Below are 23,797 nucleotides of genomic sequence, written 5' to 3'. Positions count from 1 at the left end.
GTTATGAAAGTGTTTCTCCCTCAGAGAGAGTGAGTGAAGTTCATGAGTGCTGATGGCATTCCCTGAGGAGCAAGAGCGCCATATCCTGTGGATGTGTAGTGCAGAATGGGACCTGGAGAGTTAATTGTCCAGTTGGAAAACCAGAGTAGGCTCAGAAGAGACAGTACAAAGGAAAACACATGTGCAATTTTCCCAAGTACAAGCACTTCATGCCATGTTGGGTCAACTCTTCTGGATGGCCTTAGGGAAGAGATATATTGTGTGGTTCTGGAGAGATGTGTTTTCTTTGTCTGTCTTGAATTTTAGGAAGAAGATATGAAAGATGACGTCTAGCAATTCCTCATCTAACAGCAACTACAACTAAACACAAAGGCTTTTCTGAATTTGGTTTATTTATTCTGTTTGCACTTTCTGCTGTGATATATGTTAAACATTTGTGTGAGACATTAGAGCCTGCAGTTCTGCTGCAATCACTCTGGCCATAAATCTCTCCAGTCCTGCAGTGGACAGGTTTTGCTTTTTTACCCAGAAGTGACAAATTACAGACAACGTACAGAGAGCCATGCAAACCTGAGGTCCGTGGTACTCCAACCACCCACTCACCTTCTTGGTTTCCAGCATATTTCAAAAACAAGCAACTACAGTTGGGCATGCCAACAGGAAAGGTATTTTTGCAAAGTACTGTCCATGCCACAAACCTTCCTGGATAAAGATGTAGTTATATTTTGTGCAGTAAGTATTACAAGCCCCTCTGTACAACCTACACAGAGGGATGTGGCACTTTGTGCTCTTTGGGATTATCACTCTGCAGCAGAGGCCCAGATCCTGATGAGTAAGAGACCATGAGGTGAAGATGCAAGACCCGGGGCTAGTTTAGCTGCTGCCAAGCACTGAAGTACATGTGAAGGAAAATCAGGGCATATTTTTGCTCCATTCTACCCTTAGTAGATCTGCATAATTTTCCTGTACATTGATGAGTACCTATTACTTTGTGAAAAGCTCTAGGCTTTTAAAACTTGAGAATGGCTCAGTAGGTCCCTGAAAACCCTCATGAAAGACACATGAATGCAATAAAGCCAAAGGGGAAGCAAAGCAAGGAGATTTCAATTGCAGTGTTAACAAGAGATGTTTCCTGCACATCAGTGTTCCCTTCAATTAATGTACATTGTCAGTTAAAAATTTGCTTGCCTGTAGCATGGAAAAAAAGTTATTCCCCCTGTTTAAAACCAAAGCTGGTCAGACTTTCTAGGATAAGAACTTGTCCTATTAGATTCAGGGACCAGGAGATTGTAAATACAAATGTAAATATAAAATGTAAATATGTAAATATAAAAGAAAGCAGTAGGACCTCATTATATTTAATCCAGAGTCTGGATAATTGGGAGCTGATTACAGGGTTTGTGTATTCTTATATAAACTTTGTGGTAGCCCTAGCAAGTGGTTCTGTCACAGTTTCTTACTCTTCATTTGCTAATGAAGAAGTATGTTACAAGTTTCAACAGGTTTGGATTTCTTGCCTTCTGGCAAAATTTCTTCTGCCAATCAGCTATGAGGCTATAAAAATTTAAGGACCAGACCCTGGGTTTGTGGCATGTACACTATATAGTGATTGTTCCTGTACACAATATCAACACTGTGTGACTTTGTGCGGACTTTGTGTGTTCTGATGCATCTTTGCCAACATCCAGTTGAAGTAACGCTGAATTCATAGTTGGACATCTTTTCAAGCCCTTGGTAGTAAAATATTGAAGCAGAAGTGAGAGAGAGATGGTTGTGCAGTTCAGGAGACTGGGTACAGTCACTTGGAGGCTGACAGAGAATAACAGGTTTATTAATATTGGAGCTGTAAAAACAAAGAAACAAAGAAAACCCCAACAAAGCCCCTAGAATAATATTCTTACTTCTAAAAAAAATTTCAAAATAACATTCAGATATTTTATTCCAGAGAAATGTTTTGTCCAGCAGGGGGTTAAGTGTGTTTTGCAGACAGAGAACAGATATATAATACGTTCACAGAATTTCATGCATTAAATAAACTTAGGTAAATTTTAAGTCATCATTAATTTTGATAACATTTGAATTAAAAGCTCTCTGAGGCTAAATGACATGTATTATTTATTTTTGTTCCACTTTCCTGTTTCCATCATGCAAGAACCAAAAGTGTTTATTTTACTGGCAATATTAAAACAATCACATGATTTTGAGTAACTCTTTTGAGATTGTTTGCAAGTTTTTCTCTTCTGCATGTCTGCTTTCCCCCAGCTGGGGGCTGGCTGTTGTATGGAAAGGCCAGCCACGTCACGGAAAAGCCCTGTCTCTGATCAGATGGGCTTAATATAAACCAGGTTTGCTGAGAAAGAATTAAAGAGGCAGTCCCAGAGCAGGGGAGGATTTACTTCGGCAGAGCTGCTCAGTGTGCCACAGCCCAGCGAGAGAGAAGGGCAGCAACAAAGGACTGCTCTGGCTGCGGGAGCCTGGCACAAGTAAGAGTGCATTTGGACCCAGTCTTTTCCTGGAGGTGCTGCAGACCCAGGCAGCTCAATGCAGTATGGGGTGGCAAAACCAGTTTGAGCTTGGAGCACTGTGTGTGGCAGGGACTCGTTTGGCTTTTCATACTGAGGGATGACAATTTGTTAGAGGCTAAATTGTAAAATGTTTGTGTTTGTGATGGTTTTGTGAGTGACTGCTTGTTGCAGGTTGTGAGTTACTCTCTGTCGTTTGACTGAATCAGATCTGACTTTTTTCATCTGGTCTTTTCAATGGGCATACTGCATTTTAGAATTCAGCCACAGTAAATATTTAATTTTGTTTGTGTGGAAGCCTTTGCTTAGTGTGTGATTTTTTTCTTTAGATGTATTTCTTGCTGACAAAGTTACTGGGACTAGGATCATGAAAATTATCTCCTTTTGCCCCAAAGTACTGCACATCACAGAGAAAATATTGTGTATTCTGTAGTAAATTCAGACAGTGCTTTTTCTATATATTTGTCCTGGGTCCTGCTGGGAATCTAGTCACAGAAGTTTTCAGACAGTTTTGTATGAAGAAGAATAGCAATTTGTACATGTTGCTTTACTGTTCTTTTTATTGTTTGTGACCTATTATTGAGGTTTGAAAGGGTTGGGTGAATTTTATGGACAATTATCCTATTTACTGATACGGAGGAGAGAGCCGAGAAACATCAGCTATAGGGCAAAAAAGAAAAATGTCTAAATAATGTTCACTTTGGGAGCTGGAACGCATTAAAGTAACTTTCCTAAAAATGGTAGGTATTGGCCTGAGAATGACATCACTCTTCTCTGCCTCCAAGCAAGGCAAAATAGAGTTTGTTGAGTAAAATGTAATTAAGAGCTATGCTTATGTAAGAAGAGTGAACCTATCTAATTAATTGTGCGGTAATGAAGTTATTGATTTAATATCTATAAATTAATGAGCCTTTTCTCTGAGTTGTATCTCCTGTAGAAGCTATGACTTGTACCTCCTCAGAAAAGCTGTTGGATTTCACTACATTCTCCCCCTTACCAGCCAAAAAATCACTGTCTGAGGCTGGATCATTCTTTGCTTACCTGGCCACAGACAAGACCCAAATCCACCCCATCATGGCAAGACTTGCTTTTTGTACCAGGGTTGTCTCAAGAGTGCAGTGAATGATGCCTTATTGCTTTCCCAAGAGTTTCAGCTCTTAACTGAGTCAATGAGAAAGATGCTGTACACCCAGCTGCACCATCAGGAGGAGGCAAGTGAGACCAGTGTCCCTGTTAGTCGCCAAAAGGAGGTGAACATTGCCTGTACCACAGCAGTCTCTCAGCAGGGCTGCAGCTGCTGTGTAGGACTGGTTGCTGACCACTGTCCCCTCCTTCTCCTCCTGGGACACAGCCATGCCTCTCTCTTTCCAGGACTGGGCTGCACTCAGAACAGCTGGGAGTTAGTAAAGGCTAAGCAAGATAGAATTTAGCATGTGAGGGTGGTATTATCCTGGGAAACAGGCTCTGTCTCACTAGCTAATGACTAAAGTATTTCTTTGTGCACCACCAAGTACACTAGAGTCCAGAAAGGCTAATTTATCTTTTCTCACATATTAGGTCCCTACAGAGGAGCATGTGGCCCCTTGAAGCTAGTAAGAGAGCATTTCTAAATATTTTGCAGGCAACATTTGTGATTTCGGTGTTTTTCACTAGGGGTTAAAAATGACTCTCAACAACGTTACCATGCGTCGCACCCACAACAGCAGTCTGCACCAGCAGCAGCAGCGATGGAGCATCCCTGCTGATGGGAAGAATCTGCTGGTCCAGAAAGACTCCAACGAGTACAACCCACAGAAACGATACACCATCAGTCCTGATGAATATTACAGGAGGAGCTGGTCCTCGGAGTCATCCGACTCCGTCATCTCCTCCGAGTCTGGCAGCAACTGCTACCGCGTGGTGCTGATCGGGGAGCACGGCGTGGGCAAGTCCTCACTGGCCAACATCTTTGCAGGGGTGCACGACAGCATTGACAGTGACTGTGAGGTCCTGGGAGGTAGGTAATTGTGTCTTGGGGTGTTGGTGTTTGCTTACAGTCAGCTCTGCCTGTAGTAATTGGCACAGAAAAAGAGAGAGGCCATTTAATGTAAACCAGAAGTAACAAGTGATTGGGTGTGAGTATAAAAAATGATTGAATTCCAGCAACTACTTTAAGAAAACAAGAAAGCAAAATAAGATGAGTAAGATATTCTCCAACAATGATTGAAAGCCACTGAAAGAGAGCAATCCAGATTCCCATGCTAATTCATTCCAAAATACCTGTTGGAAAACGCCTCATTCCTACCTGTGATGATGCTACACAAGAGTCTGCTTCAGCTTTCATGCTGTTCCAACATTTGTGTCACCACTGCCATCACAGGGCTGACTCTGGCTTTCCTTGTGGGAGAGAAAACAACTGATGGTCCTCATGATTTACAAGAATTAAATACTTTAAAATCATATATAAAGAAAAAGTCACTTCCAAAGTATTTGACATTAGAAGTCATCTCAGCCTTTCTGTATAAACACATTGCTTTAGTACCGACTGTATGGACTTTGAGTAAAATATATGAAATTTTGAGTAAAAATCTTGTTTCATGTTATTTGCACAGTATGGGCTCCTCCAGGAGGATAAAAGGTATAGGTCCTTCAACAGAGTTGGAAAACTCCTGTTGCCTGTTGGGGAAAGACACAAGCTATAGGGTTCTCTTTGATGCTTCTCCCTTGCTTTACCCCCTTGCTTTGTTTAGGACTGCAAAGTGTTCTTTAATCTCAAAGATCAGACCACGCCGAAGGTGAAGCTGTAGCAGCAAGTCCTGAGCTATACTGTGTGCATGATGTGATGTGGAAGGGATGTGCTGCCACAGAAATCGGCTCTATCTCCAAGGACGTAGTTGTTGCTGCTTTCAGGGGACATGCAGTTTGCTGCTGGGTTTTGTTTGTCACTGTGCAGGGTTTTCTTTGTCTCTCCCTTTTGTCTCCTGCCTATATTGCCTTGGTGTGATGGTTGCCAGTGCTTTCTGGGCTTCTCTTCCAGCCTTCAATGGGGCATAGGCAGGACAGCTTCTTTTTTGTCTGTTTAGCTCTCCAGTTAGGGGAAGTTTTGCCCAGGATTTAAAAAAGCCCTGTATCAGGAAGGTCAGACCCACACTTCCCTTACTTGCTGTCTCAGACTGGGGACACAGAGATTTGTGCCTTTGGGGGATTTGAAATTCACTGATTTAGGTGTGCTCTGCCTTCAGAGCATCATCAACTTTTTCCATAGTTCTACCATCTCCTCAGCCTGGAGTATCTTTGATAAAAGTTTTCCTAGTGCTAAATGACCGAAGTAGAGCAGAATCCTTGGACAAGCCATCAGGAAGTGCAGCTGTTTTGCTTTGCACACCCCTGTCAGGCAGTCTTCTCTTCCCTCATGTGAAGCCATGTGGTTTCCTCTTTCCATTACACTCCCAGCAACATTGCTTGGAGTAGAGCAGTGACAGAATTTCAAGGCCAGCTCTGAAGAGATAATTGGAAGTCTTGATGTTGTTATCTCTCTTTTTTTGACAGCTTCGAAATCAGCATGAAATGAACTCGCTTTCAGTGTGTTTTATATTCTATGGAAGTTCCTTAGGACTGACCAAGGTGCAAATGAGAGCTGACTATGACTATTTAGACATTGTATTTTCAAGGAGTGTGATTATGCATTTGTAGCTTTTCCATATGTAATGCAGTGCAGAAGGAGTCTTCTGGATTTTGTCCTCTGGTGTGCATGGAGCTTGTTTTCACACAGATGCTCGGTCTCTTGAAGGAACTATTTACTTTAGCTTTACAAACTGGAACTTTAGCTTACACACTGGAAATTTAATTACATGAGAGGATAGTTTCAGGGTAGCAAGCTTACAGAGGAGTACAGCTGCTTTTATGGAGAGGCTTTGCTACTGACTGTAAGATGAAGCTAACTCATGAACACAAGCCTCTTACTCTTGGGACCTCAAGGGAAACCACTCCCAGTGATTAGCTCTGTCTTTTTAGTCTTGACATTTTAAGCATGGCCCCATTTGACTTTATTTTAAATGTGTAATATTTTGGGCTCATTCTTTTACTGGGATGTGGATCCCTAGCTCTGAGAAAAGGCTCTGATTACAATTTAGGGAGAGTTCACTTCATCGGTGCACAGCAGAATTCTTATGAGACACAGATTAGACACAACCCTATCTACAAGTGTGGTTGGGACAGATCCTTTAAATGCTGCAGTACCTTAGGACTGTTTGTTTTTATTTTTTTTTACTGGCCACTAGTGTGAGATTAGAAATGGCTCCAAACTTCTCACTGCTCATCCTAATGTCCCCGGCTTTGGGAAAAAGAAGAAAGACTGGTATTTGAATTTCAAATTTCACAGCAAGGGTTGATCAAAATTTAGAGTGGCAACAGCCCCCTTAGATCTAGGCAGAATTTTGCCACATGGCATTTATAATCCAGGTATGAATTTTTATGGCTGCAGTAGAAAATAACTGACTTGTGCTTTTTAAATTTCTCTGCTATTTGACATCAGAGGTGATGTGGGAAATTGTGTAATGGGAGAGAACGTGCAACTGAAGTCTCAATCTCACTCAAGCTCAACAGCTGTTGTCTCACAACACCCTGTCCTCCTCACTTGGTAGGCTGTTAGCTGTTAGCTGTATTGCTCTCAGCAGCAGTGACTGTTCACCCGTAAATTGTCCACGCTAAAGCGAAAGCAAATATTTTCCATTACTCAGCCTTGCTGGACTCTGCTGCTCCCATGGGGCAAATGTTCAGCCTTTGGTTATTTCTTCCACTGGTTCTATTTTCTCTCTCCCACAGAAGATAAAGAGACTATCAGCCAAAATAATGAACATTTTGTTTCCTGATCTTTCATCTATCATGGAAAGTAAGGCAACCAAGAATGAACAGAGTGCAGATTCAGTGCGGATGGAAATGAGGAAAGAACTGGATGTGAGCCAGCCTAAAATTTAGCTCAATAACTCTGTGAACAAATACTCCACATTCAACAACTTGGATTTTTTAATGCATATGATGAAACACAATAATATATCACCAACCTTTCTGCTTTTCTTCCAGAAGACACGTATGAAAGAACTCTGATGGTGGATGGGGAAAGTGCGACTGTTATACTGCTCGACATGTGGGATAATAAGGTACTTTAATTTGTTCTAGTCAAATGCTGACAAAGAAAGTATATATGAATAACTGCTAATATAAAAAAGCAAGTTTCCTTTGTGAAAGAAAATAGGTGTTTCCATACAGCAGAATCAGGGAGGATATAGGATTAACCCTACCCCACGTCAAGGCAAGCATGCCTAATGGCTCTGCACTGTGAGCCTGAGAAATGCAAGTCTTAATTTTTTTCATGATAAAACAAAACACTCAAGCTTTCCTTACAGACCATTTTCATTCCACCCTTAAGCCAACACAATAAATTATCTGGGGCAATTTTTTGCCCTCCTTTGTGGTGAAGTATTCATACCATCACCACATTGGAATTACTAGTAGTATAACTGTGATTCAAACCATACCCATTACAGTTTGCAGCAGGAATGCATTTGGATTCTCTGATGTTTTACTTTCTAAGTAAAATCTGCTCTGGGCATAACGATGTCTGACCATTTAATCTGAACAGCGGGAGGGAGAATGGATTCGAGACCACTGCATGCAAGTGGGAGACGCCTACTTGATCGTCTACTCCATCACAGACCGGGCAAGCTTTGAGAAGGCCTCTGAGCTCAGGATACAGCTCCGCAGGGCACGCCAGAAAGAAGATATCCCCATTATTTTGGTTGGCAACAAAAGTGACCTTGTCAGGTGCCGTGAAGTTTCAGTGGCAGGTAAGGAAATTATGAACATAAACCCGAGATAAACATTAAAAGTCATCTAGGAGCTTTTGGACAAACTGCAGTGCTCTGGCTGAGGGAGTACATTGTGATCAGGACTAGGCAATAAAAGAGTAATAAAATAAAAGAGGACTGGAACAGAGGGCAGAGGACTGGGAAGGGTCTGCCAAGTCCTTAAGCCTTCCTTGGTAATACTGTTATATGTCAGATGATCCCTTTTCTCTATTTATTAAGTACCATCGTAAATGGGATTTCTTCCCTTCCAACTCCTAGCGTAAGACCACTGCAATATGTGATTCTTCTGGTAGCTGGAAACCCTTTGTATTCCCAATGCATGTTTATGCATAACAAGTTTAGCCCCCTTTATTCTGCTGCCAAAAATTCTCTTCTTTATAACCAGTTTTCTGTCCTCCCTGACGAATTAAAATTCCCTCTCAATCTTTGTTTTGCTAGTCTGAGCAGGAACTGTAGCCTTTCAGGAGAGGTCTCCTTACTGCCTTGCTTTGGGATGCTAAATCAGCCTTCCCTTGGCTGCACACAAATGAATAACCACTAAGCCCATAAATAGGAATGGAGAAACTGCTGGAAGCACTGCTGCTGGCTCTCAACATCTGCAGCCAGTAAAATATCTTCTTGGAGAGTCTTCCCTGAGGCTGAGGTGGCACACTGTAGTACACAGCCGTGCATTAGATGTTCTCATCTTGGCCCATCAGACACACGGGTTCTTCTCCTCAGCATTTCCTTCTCTCTGCAGCTGTTCTGCTCTTCTGTTTCCCAGTTGAGCTAGACTTTTTCCTTGCTCTGTGATGTGCACAGATCCTCTGGCTCCTCTCACAGCTACCCCAAGTGAAGAGCCTGAACTGAGGGGTTCATAGGGAGCCCAGGGTTGCCTTCTCATTCCTCTTTGCCCAGCCTGAAAGTTCTTTAGAAAGATGGCAGGTGAATCCATGTCACTTCAATGGCCCTGGCAATGAATTCACAGCAAGCCAGAAATTGGCTTGTGTGGAAGACAGCTGTCAGGTTTAGCTTAGGTTCATATAATTGAGAATAAGAACTATGATTTAAAATGTACCCCTAAAGCCATAGACACCCTTTGTTAAGGGTTCTGTACATGTGTTTGTTCTCACTGAAATTGCCACAGTTCCAAGGCTAGGGTTTACACCCATGGTCCATGAAGGAGGAAAGTGCTCTGCCTCCAGTGTTGTGCTGTATGACTGGAGAGTGCCATCATCACCCTTCAGTGCAGCCTGAGGGAGCCTGCACTGCAGATGGCCAGGTGGCATTGAGGCATTGCTGGCCACCCAGCCTTCAGTGACTTGGCTCAAGTCCATCATTTTGCGCTATCTTCACAGCCAGCAGCGAGGGCTGGGCTTTACTGGGAGGGGATTTAAACACCACTACACCCCCCCCCCCTTCCTCTGGGAAGCAGCTGTGACACAGGGCAGATGGATCCTGGGCTAGCAGGCAGCAGCAGGTGATTAAAGACTTATCTGTGCCTATATCAGGCTTGAGGAGTTCCCCGGTGGCTCTGACTCCCCTGCACATGGCAGCTTGTCCCTGCTCCCCCCGGGCCCTGTGATCCCGTGTGACGTGTCCTCCTTGGGATTTTGCAGAGGGGCGAGCCTGCGCTGTCGTGTTTGACTGCAAGTTCATCGAGACCTCAGCAGCTGTGCAGCACAACGTGAAGGAGCTCTTCGAGGGCATCGTGCGGCAAGTCCGGCTCCGCAGGGACAGCAAGGAAAAGAACGAGAAGCGCCTGGCGCTACAGAAACGGAGGGAGAGCATCCCCAAAAAAGCCAGGCGGTTTTGGGGCAAAATAGTTGCCAAGAACAACAAGAACATGGCCTTCAAACTCAAGTCCAAGTCTTGCCATGACCTATCAGTACTTTAAGAACGCCGGACTCTGCCAGAACTTGTGGCGTTTTGCGGACATTATCTAACTTTGTCATAGGACAATCAATCAATCTATATTAGATTGGGCTATCAGTGACTTAGGTTCACAGTTGTGATTGTGATGATATGTGCTGGCATAAGAACAGCACAGTGCATGGAAATAGCTCTTCCATTTTTTTTCTGTTTTTTTTTTTTTTTTTTTGTCAGTAGTTTTAAAAGAAAAGTATAGACCAGAATGACCCAAAGTTATGCTGGGAACTGTTCTGGAATACACCTGTTCTTTTTCCTCTCACCTTTGGATAATAGTGTAAGAACCTCAAACGCCATAACTTGGGAAGTGAATACTACTGTCTTTACTCTTTCTCCTTGCTATTAATATTTCCTTTTAAAACTGTGTAAAGAATTGAGGAACTGACTGGAGATTGGTCCCTTGTCAGTTGGCTGGTCAGGCTTGAGCACCCACAGCTGAAAAAAAAAAGCATTTTTGTAGAATAACCACCAAGACACCTGTTTGGTATATTTTGTTTATTTCGAGGATTAGTTTCAGTGAGTTTACACATCTCTTACTTTGAAAATATTTAAAGGAAAAAATCCTAGAGTCGAACAAATTTTCCTCTCATGTTTTCATATTATGGGACTGTTTAAAAATCATAGTAAACTTAAAAATAAAGTGCAAGTTGTATCAAAGTGCATCAAGTGCAGGATGCCAAACCTTTAAAAATCACCTGAGCTTTTTTATGCCACCACATGGACTTCTTGTATTCATCCTTGGCCTTTCTCAATGCCAGAGCTACGCTGTATTTATTGTTGTGCAAAATAACAAGCATTTTAATGTCAAGGGGAAATGTATTTATTACCAATTTTCTTAAGATAATAATGTTAATTTTATTACTGTTTTCTATCTAATATCTTTTTCAGATATGCAAGTTTTTACTTACATGCCTTGTAATAAAATAAATAAAATATATGACTGCCTTAGAGTCTCATATAAAATCCCTAAGAATGTTTTTAAGTAGAGAAAAGATTGTGCATCCCGAGCAAGTTTGCTGTTTGAGAAGTGCAGTGAGGATTCCTTACATCTCTGAGCGCAGGCTGCATAGCAACCTAGGATCTCAAGGCAGGAAGCACCAGGAGCCTCAAAGACGAGTGCACAATATCCCTCACATAAAAATGGGGTTGTGGTGACTGAGTTAAAAATAAATCACTTCTAGCAAAGTGTTTAGCTTTTAGCCTAGAAACACTTTAGAAATCTAGATGAGTACTATTACCCCAGTTTTGCAGATGAAGAGAAGCGAAATGCTACATTCAAGGACAGAAAGCAGGTAGCTGGCATGGTGTACCCTAATCCTCACTCGCTGTTGGGCATATCTGTGCTATTTTCCTTTTGGCTGTGCTGGTCAGAGGTACAGTCATTACATGTTTGGCCACGTGACTCAGAAAAGCCAAATCTCCAGCCTGGCAGCTCATCTTCCCAGATGATGAAGGTAAAAATGTGCTACACTAACAAGGTGAAACTTGGATTCCCCATTTTGGGCTATACAGTTTTCATGTACCAAATGCTGTGGACAGGAATGAGCCTGCTGAGTGTTTGCCCACAATTTCCTCTGCTGAGGAGATGACTTCTAGCAGTTCTCCAGGGGTAAAACATCCCATTACAGAATGACTCAATGCCTGTGTGGTATTAAGATCTCCCTGGAAGGAAATTTCTGATCTAGAATCAAGTGTTGACAAGAACAGAAAAAAACCCTTTTGAAACGAGCACAGTCAAGATGCATGTTGCTGCATTTTGGATGAATACTTTTGAGCTGTCAGCATGCAACCTTAGGTCAACCCAGAGCAGTCTAGAGAATTCAGTTTTCAGAACTTTTAAACTCCCCTATTCAGAAATGAAAACAAAATTGCACAAATTAATTTTTAAGATTATATTTATGAACTGAAAGTATAGCTGTAAACAGGCAACACATTTCCTTAGTCTATTCTATATCTGTCAAGCTACAAATCTAAACCAAGCAGGTTTTGAAGAAATGCAAAATGTCCATGCTGATCATACAGCCCTTAGGAATAAAAGCCATCCATGTTCATAACATCATTATGATATCAGGATACATCAATGGCATGATAAAAATTTGGAATTGCTCAGTAAGTTTTCATATACTTGCTCATCTACTTCCACTCCTTCCAAGATAGCAGAATTTCTTTCTAAAACATGATTTTCCAAGAAGAAAATCCAGTGAGGTAGGCCCATTCCCCTGAGATGTCACAAGCTGCCACAAAGAGCTGTGCAGTGGGCATGGCATGTCACTGACTTTTCCTGTTGACAGTGAGCAGTCCTCACTGCAGTTCTATCTTCTGGGGCTGCTGCTGGTGTCTGAACAGCACAGTGCTGCCTTTGGACCAAAACAATTTAAACACATGCCTCCAACCTTCATGTCCCAGGCAACCTCTCACCTGCCCTTTGGTTCACCCTGCAGGCTCCATGCTTGCCATAGGTGTTCAGGCAGAGCCTGGGGGAAGCTGTAGGGTGAAAGCCCACAAGCAGCAGCATCTCCTCCATGGAGCTGTAGCTCAGACACCACCAGGCTGTGTTATTCTGACCTGTGGGTGTGGAGTGAGAGAGCTGGGGCTGAGCGTCTACACTTTGTGCATTTCAGGGCTTTTCTTGTTTTGAACATGGTCTGGTCTGGTCCTGTGGATTGAATTGAATGTCCACCTGGGACTGCAGTGCCTGAGATGTACTCCTGAAGGGCACTGTGAGTTCCACCTGAAGGAACCCAAATCATATGCTCTGATCTTAATGGCTACATGGAGGAAGGGCTGGGGCTTTCCCTTGCAGCTCATGAGATTAATCTGAGTCATGGTTTTAGCTGATCATCGCCAGATTACCTAATACAGCAACTCTTACTATATATAAAAGCTAGTGTCCCTTCAGTGACTGATTAATACTAATTTACTCTGGAATGCTGATATTTCAAGTCTTTAATATCTTTAACAGTCCCTCTGTTCATCTCAGATGTGAGTGTCCAAAACCGTGGAATGGATCAATCAGCAATTCTAATCACTGCTCTGCTATTTATTAAGTCAGGGCTACAATGACAGATCCGAATGTGATAATTACAATGCTGGACCGGAGATTTGGCAGTGCCTGTGGAATACGTGAGTCACAGCACTGAGAGCACCAAGGCCAAAATGGCAAAACTCACAGAGTCCAAATAAAATAAAAGAAAATAAGTACAGAAAAAAAGAAGTCTAAGAACACACAAAATGCCAATTATAGTGAAATAGCTGTAATAAAAAGCTCTCTTCAAGAAGATAGGTCAGATTTGTAAGAGGAATTACAGAGAATATCCAGCTCTGTAATCTTTAGTCGTGACAGATGAACTGCATGAAGAAAAGTTTGCTTATGCTTTGTGAGAAAACACACTTGTTAGTATGGCACTATGTGGATTTGCATGGTGCTACAGTATTTTGGATTTGGGACAATTATTGATAAAATAAAATAAAACTAAGTTCAGTAAAAGAGAGATATTTTCAATAAAATCAATGGATGTTCTGTGCATTTGACCCTCATATATACAAACCTTTCAACATTAACCCTATGAAAAGCTATAAAGACCTGAGTTCCCTCTCTTGGGCTTTTGGGGTCCAGATACAAAGGGGAGAAAGGGCTCCTTACAGGAGCAGTGCTGGTGAAGATAAGGGGACCCACAAGGGGCTGCTGCAGAGGAAGGAAGCTGTTGAATTCAGAGTCTTTACAGCCTGCTACAGCTCTTCTTTCTCCCTGGGAAGGCTTTTCAGAGAAAGCTGTGGCATGAGAGAAGAGGCAACGTACTGATGAGATCCCTGGACTAATAAACTATTGACTCTCCAAAAGTCAGCCCTGCAACTCATTTCTTGCAACACCTCTGAAGACTGTAGAGCTGAATGCATCATGTAAATCATTCCTGTGTCTGACTCACAAGCACAGGAGATAAGAGCCAGTGTGAGCTCTGGGGCTGGCTCTCCTCTGGCTCTCTTTCCTGCACTAACTCATTGCTCAGTTAGGAGGGCAAATGCTGTGGGCTGAGGTGTGTTCAGCACACTGTAGGTTTTACCAGATGTGGCTTCTAAGGGTGTTAAATAATATTTAATGAGTCCTGTCTGCCTTGCCTGCAGTCCCCACCAGTTCTGGTTCATTGTGGTAGCACAGGAGAGAGGACAGAACAAAACACATTATTTTGTGTTTTCTCACTTGTAGGACCCAGGCAACAGCAGGTTTGCAGTAGCACCCAAGACACAGGTGGCATCTTGTGTTAAAATCTTGCTAAAATGTCACATTGCTGGTCATACACTGCCAACAGTGTTAAACATAGCAGACTCTGTGAGAGGTTTATAGAGTGACTTCTAATTCTCTAAATGTAACCCCCTGCAGTTAAAAAAAGGGAATAGCACATTATTCTCTTCACTATGCTTCAGAAAGCTGTGGAGAAGCCTTGTTTCTGCCTTTGCTTTCAGAAGGGACCACGGGCCAGGTGTAGGGATGCAACGCAGGGTAGGGATGGCTGCAGTAAAAAGGGAGAATCCTGGTACATGGCATAACCAGAGAGCCCATGATGTTAGTGTGCAACCTGACAGCTTCTCCATCTGCCCCTCCTGGTACTGTCACTCCAAGAATCTCCCACAGATCTTGCAAGTCCCCCTCCTCCCTCAGTGACCGCCTCACATAGGGGCCTGCAATACTTCTGCATTTATCTTCTGTAACCACAAATGTGAGATCATCAAGGTAATGGTTTTTTGGTTTTGTTTTTGCCTAGAGCCACTGAAATTTACTGTGCAAGTTCCTTGTGATTTTAGCAGTTTTGCTGCACACAGGTTCCCTGCTGTCAGACAGTGGGGACAACACACCCACGACAGAGCACACAGGTCCTGTGTGCCTCATTTTACAGGGCTACCTGGAACATGGTTAATAATTTGCTGAGAAAATGATTAGTGTAATACACTTCCTCCAAGTCTTGAAATGTATGCATGAGTCATTTTAAAGTGAAATTACTTTCTAAATAGGAGTTGTTTCTGATACTCTGCTTGTGTGCACTCGAAAGCCTCCTGTTAGATACAGGTCTGCCAGAGCCAACCTCTGACTGCACTTTGGACCAGCAGGAGAAAGGCAGGTGGGAACTTTCAGTGAGAACATTCAGACTGCCACATGGATACACTGAAGGATGCCTGAGTTCAGCTCCTGCATCTGTACTAACATGCAGGCACCTGCCTTTCTTCCCCACTTGCACTTGGCGGGTGTGGTGAGCCAGGGACACCACGTGCCCCAGCAGACCTGGCGCGCTGAGCACTGGGAGAGCAGGGGCAGCAGTGGGAAGGCACTGGGCTGGTGTCCCTCCCATGCAGGGATGAGGGGGAGCTTGGTGGCTGCTCCTCTGGAGGAAGGCCCTCCAGCTCTGCTGAGCTGTGCACCCATTCTCTGAGGCTGTGAGTGTTTCACTGAATTGCTCGCTGGTCGAACTTCCCCTGAGCTCAGAATGGACCACAATAATTTTGGCATGGCCAGGCCACTGTTTCTGTGTCTACCTGAGGCTTTCATTAATGTGTGTGTTTTCTACAATCCACAGCTTTGCTCTCACATTGTTCAGGATGTATTCCCTCTCTACACACCTTGAATCCCTGAGTGGTGGCCAGTGGAATGCTCTCAAGCTTTGCTGCCACAATGCCACTTTAGTTGCTTTCAAACATTATTCTCAGTCTTCTGTGCTTTAAGGTTTTCCTCCTCCTTTTGGTGCAATCTAGTGTCATGAATGGATGCATTTGATCCTCCTCGCCTGGCTCCATTCCAATGTAAGCCACTGGAGCTGGAATGCCCCCTTAGCACCCATGGTGTATTTTTGCCAGCAGTAGTATTTGGAAGTTGCCCAGCCCCACCAGGATGTATGGCACATGGACTTGGACAGAAGCAGCTCCACAGGCATCTCTGCTGGGGCTGGCATGGTGTGCCCAGCTGATGAAGCCCTGGGAACAGAGGCTGCCAGTGCAGCTTGGCAAAGCAAATTGATATTCCTTGGTTTATGGACTTCAGACTGACCCTGAGTAACTATCAAATAAGAGTCTAAGAACCCAGAGAGAAGAAATGCCCTACCACTTTGGATTTATGGTTCTTCCAGCTCTGTGCTGCCTCGAAGCAGCAACAGGAGATGCTGTTTAGAATATCACCTATGGAACCTTGTGAGAAGCATTTTTTCACTCACTTTCCTCACTAGCTTTGTGAAACTGAAATTATTTGCCTTCTCCCCATCAGCCTTCTCCTCTCCACACTGTAAAGTCCAAAATCTGCTAGTACTTCCCTTAAGGCAGCTGCTCGAATCGTTTCACTATGTTTGTTGCCCTTCACTGTTCCTTCTTTAATGCTCTGCAAGAGAGAGAAAGAGGCTGCAGTGCATTCTGCTCTAGAGCTGAATTTTAGAGAATGACAAAATATAGGTATATTTCCTGTGTTAGAGTGAAAAAATGTAATTTTCTTTCATGCTTTCAGTCCACTATTTGACTTTGTCCCGTGTGTGTTGACATGTTTTTGGCATGTTTGCCTGCCATGACAAACCATCTTCAGACCACAGTGAACTGTGACTCCTCACCTGCCATCTTTCTGCCCACTCAGTCTTATGAGATCCTTCATCATCAAAAAATAGTTTTTATGTTAACTATGCTCCATTCAAATGCATATCTTCCATGCAATATTTTAAAAATTACCAATTTGTAATGCACAGCTTTTGTCCTAATTAGGGATTTAAATACATATATTTGGTTACAGGTTACAACTTCTATATGCTGAGTGCAACAAGATTTTTCCTCATAAGTATTATCAGATCAAGACCTTGTAGATAGGTATCTCATATGGAAACCTGGAAAGAGGTGACAAGTTGGCAAAGGGCAGCTCTGTCACCCCTGCCAGGGTTTGGGATTGCATCATACAATGAGGAGGAAGACAGATGCCTGCAGCAAATAGGCTTGCAGATTTTTGCTCAAGCAAATAGTCTGGCTGATGTTACTCACAGTAATGGTCTTCTGAGGACCAGAGAGTGTCCTTTTTATTGAATCAAGAAAGCACTAGGTCTAAAAAAGGATCAGTTGTTTTGTTTGTGTGTGTGAGTAAGAAGTTACATCACTCTGCCGCATGAGAAGGAAGTATGTCATGGTTTCACCTGGGCCACTTCCTTGAGGTGTGCTCTTATCTCCCATGGGTGGGGGCCTGGAAGTGCTCTGTACTTCAGCACATATAGAAACAAGATTGTATTGTATGAGAGAATAAGCAGACTTTTCTCTAAACTGCTTAGAAATGGAGGCATGCTGGATGAGGGAAAATAAAATTTCTGTGCAAGTATAATTTTCCATTTGGTTTGTAAAGGCACTGTCTTTAATAACTTGTGGTCCATATTTCCAAAAGCCATTAAAAAGCACTACAGCCCATGTGATAGCATGCAGTCCACTAGTTAACTCACATTTTCCCTGAAAAAGTGATCTCATTAATGGAATTTGGTTGGAAAGAGATCCCTCTGAGTTTATAGCAACTTCAGTGTCAAGGATGATGTCTTAATTTTAATTGTAATCCGTCTCTTGACTTCAGATGCAATTATTGACAGTCTGCTTAACAAACTTGTATATAGGAATGTTCTTTTTATGGATGGAGTGATAAAATTATCTTTTGTCTTCTTAAAAAGGAAATAAGCTCAGAAGTTTCTCTTTTTAATTAGGTGAAAAGACATCTCATAGGACCTGGGGGCTTCAAACTTAAGGACAGCTAATCAGAGAGAAGCCAAAAAGTCCTGCTTAAGCAATTTACTAAAAAAAAAGAGAACAAAGAAACAAATTGCTTTTGTGAGGTGTTTTACTAAGGGCAAAGACTCTTACACCTGGCTCAATTTTTCTCTGTAAAGAGTTTTGTTATTTTGCCTTTTATTAAAACCTTTTTGTTTCCAACACTGCCACAGAAGCCATCTGCCTCTGTGAAATCAGAAGGCTGATTTTATGCCTTCTAAAGTAGCTGAACTATCTTGAGTGTGAAATATATCTCCAAAAGCTTATAAGACCTAGCTCAAAGAACCTCATATTTCACTTGTATCTCTTCATGCTCTCTTCTTGCTGAGAGCAGCACTGCCTTCTTTTCTGCCTAATGTGGGTGAAAGATGTCGTTTTGAGTGCCAGTGCAGAACACAGCTGCTGCTGTGTTTTGGGAAGAATGTTCCTCAGGAAAAAGTAGGTGACCTCCAGCCCTGCCAGCCACATGTGGAGCATGGTGCCTTTGCTCTGCAGGGACATGAGGATGGTAAGAAATGTGGGCTCTGCTATGAGAAGGCTGAGGACTTACAGACCTGCTGCTGGGAGAGGTCCAGACAAACCTTATTTATGGTCTAGCTCCACATCTGAAGGCCACTACTTTTATAGTTTCTACTTGCAGTATTTCACCAGTGTAATGATTGAGAATTTCTGTTTAAATAGGAGAGACAAATGACCAGAGGACTTCAGATGCACAAAAAGATTTAAATACTTTTCCCTGGAAAGCAGGATTTGCTATGAGTGCCACAAGGACTATGCAGAACATCTGCATCCCTGGTGGACAGCACCTGCTGCAATGCTGAAGTACAAGCTATCAGTGACAACTCAGTGACAACTCAGGATTTTCTGGGGGAAAATCCTTGTTCCTGGTCCACCTGTGGGTGGTTACAACACTCTAGAGAAATGTATGCTACCTGGTAGAGGAAACTCTTCTGAAGAACTGTAGCCTCAACCAATGTGCAGGCTCTGCCACTGTGCAATTACAGCAGTGATTCTATCCTTGGCAAAATCTTTGCCAACATTTACTGCAATTCAAGTAAATGAACAAACTCTTCTCTCTCTAATTAAAAAACTAATTTAGCATGATGGCAAGAGAATGCATGTAAGACATGTAGTTAGAGAGTGTTGAGATTTTGACCTTGAAACATGAGATTAAAAATTACACTTGTCTTCAGAAGTCACATTGTTGCCTGCATGCAATATATATTTAAAGCAGTTTCAGAAGTATTAACCACATTTACAGAAATAAAATACCATATGCAACATGTATTTAAAGCAGTTTCAGAAATATTAACCACATTTACAGAAATAAAATAACCTTGGTCAAATGTTTACACATACGCCAAAATCCATGGTGAACTCCAGCCTGGCTAAAGAAAATGAAACTACTTTAAATGAGAAAATGCTGCAGTGCTTCCTCTGTGCAGATTCCCAGACCTGCACGGATTTTGGTGTAGCAAGAGTCTCCCAGCACAGCACCTCTGCACATCCCCTGGACGACCACAAAGCACTGTGGCCCTGCTCTGCCTGCATGGATGCCATGGGACAGGGAGAGAGAAACAGCAAGCGTTTCTCACAGCGGCTTGTGAGAGGTTTTAGGGAGCTGGAAAGATGTGATAACCTGTTGAGTATAAGCAATTTGCAGGTGCTGTTTTTCTACTTTATTTTTCCGTTCCTCTCAAGGACAGTGTGTGAGAAAGATGTTTCTGTTCGTTAGCCAATAGAACAGAATCCATCGTACCACTCTATAAAAACCGCGTGGTTCTTTTGAATAAAGCACTTCTTCCCCTTTGCTACGATCCTGCCTCTCGCCTGTTCCTGCCCCGACCCCGGCACATGAGTGACATGCCTGCCGAGTCCTGCCCTCCTGGGCTCTGTCAGTAGCTCCAATGCAGCTCTCCATCGCAATCTTTGCATCAAAAGTTATCAGCAAACCTGTGAAGCCAGTGGTGCTGCCCAGCTGCCATCAGCTGGCCTGACAGCAGCCTCCTGGCTCCAGCAGCCTGTTAGGAAGCGTTCCTGTCAGACACTCAGATGCCCCTCTGGCTGGCACACCCCCACCCCGCAGGCTTTCAGCGCTGGCACCGACCCCTGGGCAGCAGTGACCCCAGGGATGCGCCTCAGTGACCCCACGGGCGCACCTCTGACCCCCTGCACGTCCCACTGTCGTGCAGCCAGACCACATTTCCTCAGCAGCTTGGTTCCAGATCTCCCACTGCAGCATCTCAGGGCTCTGACTCCTTAAAGTGATTGAATATTGGTACAACAGCAGAGTAACAGAGCTGTTCAGGCTCAGAGGGACCCTGAACAAAGGAAACCCTGGGCTTTCATGTCCTCACAGTCTATGTAGGTGTCACTCTGGGTTCTTCCTTGCTGAGCCCCAGCTGCTGCTGACTCTGACCCTCTCTGAGTGCCTGATCACCTGGCCACTGCCACAGGCACCCTGGCCTGAGCTACTTGCACTGAATATGTTCCTCCACAGGCTCAGCTAGAAGCTGACCCCTGAAGGAAAAGTCTCCTGCAGAGATCCCCAATGGCATGAAAATATATTTCTGGAAGACCTCCAATAAAATATCAGATTTTTTTTTTGATTGGGTAAAAATTAGTAACAAAAATTTAGAACAGTGCTACAGGTGCTGTTGTACAGGTATAATGGAATTGTGCTAAAGCTATGAAGTGTTTGTATTACACATATGAGATACAGAGCAAATACATAAAAATTGATAAAGGACATATGAATTTATATGTTATATAAATAAAATCTTTACTATTTATAATAGACAATAAGGATATGCTATTTAAACAAGATTTATTTAACATTTACATAACATTCCCTTATACTTCTGCTTACTCAACAAATTGTTTTTCTTTCTGTAGGCAACCTAGAACATGTCTAGGTAAAAATATGGACTTAACTTCCATAGTTGCAAAAAGCAAAGATAGACAAACCTTAATCCATTACAACTGACATTAACTCTTAAAGAGTAGCAGGAAGTCTGCAAATGTGGCATATTTATAACAGGACTCCATAAACAGTAAAAAATAAAGAAAATAAATTTGTTCCTGTCATTCAGCAAAAGCTTGTGGAGACATGAAGTGAACAATTCTAACAGTAATTAGTACTTTGTAGAAATTAACTGTAAAAATCCCCTTGTAGTAGAATTATACATACACAATTTCAGCTTTTATTTTTACCTAAAATGCCATACCATTGTCAAAACCTGATACTTCTCTCAAGGCTGCTTTTAAAAACAACCGGAATATCATGTGCATTGTTAGGCTTGTGCATCTCTATTTCTGAGTTAAAGCAATTTGCGTTTGTGGAAAGAAAATTCAATTCTTAGTTAAAAAGATACTTTTAAAACAAAACTTCAGTTAAAGAGAGAATGGATGAAAGAGTCAATGTCTGGGCAAGGTGGTCTTGCAGTTAGTTGATGCCATTGCAGCTGAGTCTTACTGAGAACACCTCCCACCAGCAAAGCTGGCTGGGGTGAGCAGTGTGCACATCAGCATCCACCTGGGAGTGCTTGTGCAGTGGACCAGGCTGGGAAGTGCCTGTCTCCCTACACCAAGGGCAAAAGTGATGGATACACCTCTTAAATACAGGATATAATTTTAAAAAAATTAGACACTTTTTTATAAGTAGTGAAGCCCTATAACCAAAAGATGCAAATAGGTTAAGGCTCCAGGTCCATCAGAGGGCTGCAAAATGGTGAAGGGACTGGAGCATCTTTCTTAAAACTCTTCACAGAGTTGGGCCTGTTCAGCCTGAAGAAGAGACAGCGGAGAGAAGACCTCATCAATGTCTATCAGTCTCTGAAGGGAGGGTGTCAAGAGGATGGATCAGGCTCTTCACAGCAGAGCCAAGCAATAGGACAAGAGGCAATGGGCAGAAACTGATGCACAGGAAGTTCCACCTGAATATGAGGAAGAACTTCTTTACTGTGCAAGTGACCAAGCACTGGAACAGATTGCCCAGAGATGTTGTGGAGTCTCCCTCACTGTAGGTGAGCAGGGAGGTTGGATCAGATAACCCATTGTGGTCCTGTTCCTTCCAGCCTTACCAATTCTGTGATTCTAAGTGAAAATCAGCAAAGAACTATACAATACAGAAATCTCAGGACTGAAGTAAAAGTAAAATGCTTTAAAAATATACAGGAATGTAGGTAAACATATTTTGGGCAACAAAGGACAAAAACCTGTCTGGTTTTATTAAAAGAATGTGGACAGGTACCACAAAGAGCAAGATCCCATCCTCATCCTATCTCTCCTCTCTGTGATCTAGTTACAGTAGGTTGCATGAATACCAAAGACATTGGAAATGTGTTGCTTCTCTATCTGTGTTAGCTGCTCATTGTCCTGTTTAACTTACCAGCAAGTCATTCATAAAAACTTACTACCAGAACTAATGTTTCATGAGCATAACTCAGAGACTGATAACAAGCTATTTATGCTTTAGATTAGTTAGAGATAGGAGATAAAGATCTCTGTAGTCCCAAATAGCTCAATAATTCATTTGAAAAGTACATAGGAAGTTCAGACAAAGTTATATTTTTATTTTCTAATCACACTGTGTTGACACAGTCTTATTTTTGTTTGATAGATTCTAGAAATTTATGAGTATGTGAGAAGATTTCTGTTGTTCAAAAAACTCCATCTAATCTCCATAATTGCAATGAAACATTAAGGGTCACACAGCAAAAGGTGAATAAAAATATATTCCTTCCTTCCTTCCTTCCTTCCTTCCTTCCTTCCTTCCTTCCTTCCGTCCTTCCTTCCTTCCTTCCTTCCTTCCTTCCTTCCTTCCTTCCTTCCTTCCTTCCTTCCTTCCTTCCTTCCTTCCTTCTCCTTCCTTCCTTCCTTCCTTCCTTCCTTCCTTCCTTCCTTCCTTCCTTCCTGCCTTCCTTCCGTCCTTCCTTCCTTCCTTCTTCCTTCCTTCCTTCCTTCCTTCCTCTTCCTTCCTTCCTTCCTTCCTTCCTTCCTTCCTTCCTTCCGTTCCTTCCTTCCTCCTTCCTTCCTCCTTCCTTCCTTCCTGTCCTTCCTTCCTTCCTTCCTTCTCCTTCCTTCCTTCCTTCCTCCGTTCCTTCCTTCCTGTCCTTCCTTCCTTCCTTCCTTCCTTCCTTCCTTCCTTCCTTCCTTCCTTCCTTCCTTCCTTCCTTCCTTCCTTCCTTCCTTCCTTCCTTCCTTCCTTCCTTCCTTCCTTCCTTCCTCCTTCCTTCCTTCCTTCCTTTCCTTTTCCTTTCCTTCCTTCCTTTCCTTCCTTTCCTTCCTTTCCATTGTTGTTCTTATTGAGACCTTAAGACCACCATGGTATTTTGGGGGCTCAGTTACTGTTTTTGAATTCCTGGAATTGATGGCAGCACCACTTTTGTGGAAAGGAGATGGTTTTCTTATAGATCTTGCAGAATTTGATTAATCCAAATCTACAAAATACTTGGAACTCCCATAATGCATTGTATAAATGTATTTATTTACCAATAATTTATGCAACTTATTCAATATCCCATGAACTGCTGTGTTCACTCAGCACTTAGACAAGACACATTAAGACCAAGAAGTTCAGGCGAAGTATTCTTCATCAGGCTGGTTTTGGTTTATTAGATGTGCTCCAAAGTGTGTTGGTCTCCCTTTGGACTGGGAGGAGCATCCAACCCACGGCGCAGAGGTTGCTGGGAGCCAGGATTCTTGTTTGCTCAGCCCTGCCCTGCTGTACCTGTGCTGGTGATATGGCCTGGGCTGTAC

General features: G+C 42.8%; 1 protein-coding gene across 1 annotated transcript; it reads left to right on the top strand.

The window, feature by feature from the left end:
• The first annotated feature begins 2,325 nt into the window (after positions 1 to 2,325).
• Positions 2,326 to 11,221, top strand: GEM (GTP binding protein overexpressed in skeletal muscle). Its single transcript, XM_009086863.4, has 5 exons — positions 2,326 to 2,483; positions 4,176 to 4,518; positions 7,584 to 7,660; positions 8,143 to 8,347; positions 9,967 to 11,221. Exons 2-5 carry the CDS (start codon positions 4,185 to 4,187, stop codon positions 10,242 to 10,244), a joined length of 894 nt encoding a protein of 297 aa, XP_009085111.1. The 5' UTR covers positions 2,326 to 2,483; positions 4,176 to 4,184; the 3' UTR covers positions 10,245 to 11,221.
• Positions 11,222 to 23,797: the final 12,576 nt, after the last annotated feature.

Source organism: Serinus canaria, chromosome 2, assembly GCF_022539315.1.
Source record: "Serinus canaria isolate serCan28SL12 chromosome 2, serCan2020, whole genome shotgun sequence".
NCBI lineage: Eukaryota > Metazoa > Chordata > Aves > Passeriformes > Fringillidae > Serinus > Serinus canaria.
This window is presented reverse-complemented; position numbering and strand designations above follow the sequence as displayed.

What these genes read in the sequence shown, in the direction of transcription:
- GEM (XM_009086863.4), top strand. Translation starts at nt 4,185, where the DNA reads ATGACTCTCAACAACGTTACCATGCGTCGCACCCACAACAGCAGTCTG. An exon ending in TGACTGTGAGGTCCTGGGAG is followed by an intron (nt 4,519 to 7,583) that starts GTAGGTAATTGT and finishes CTTTTCTTCCAG; the next exon opens with AAGACACGTATGAAAGAACT. An exon ending in CCGTGAAGTTTCAGTGGCAG is followed by an intron (nt 8,348 to 9,966) that starts GTAAGGAAATTA and finishes GGGATTTTGCAG; the next exon opens with AGGGGCGAGCCTGCGCTGTC.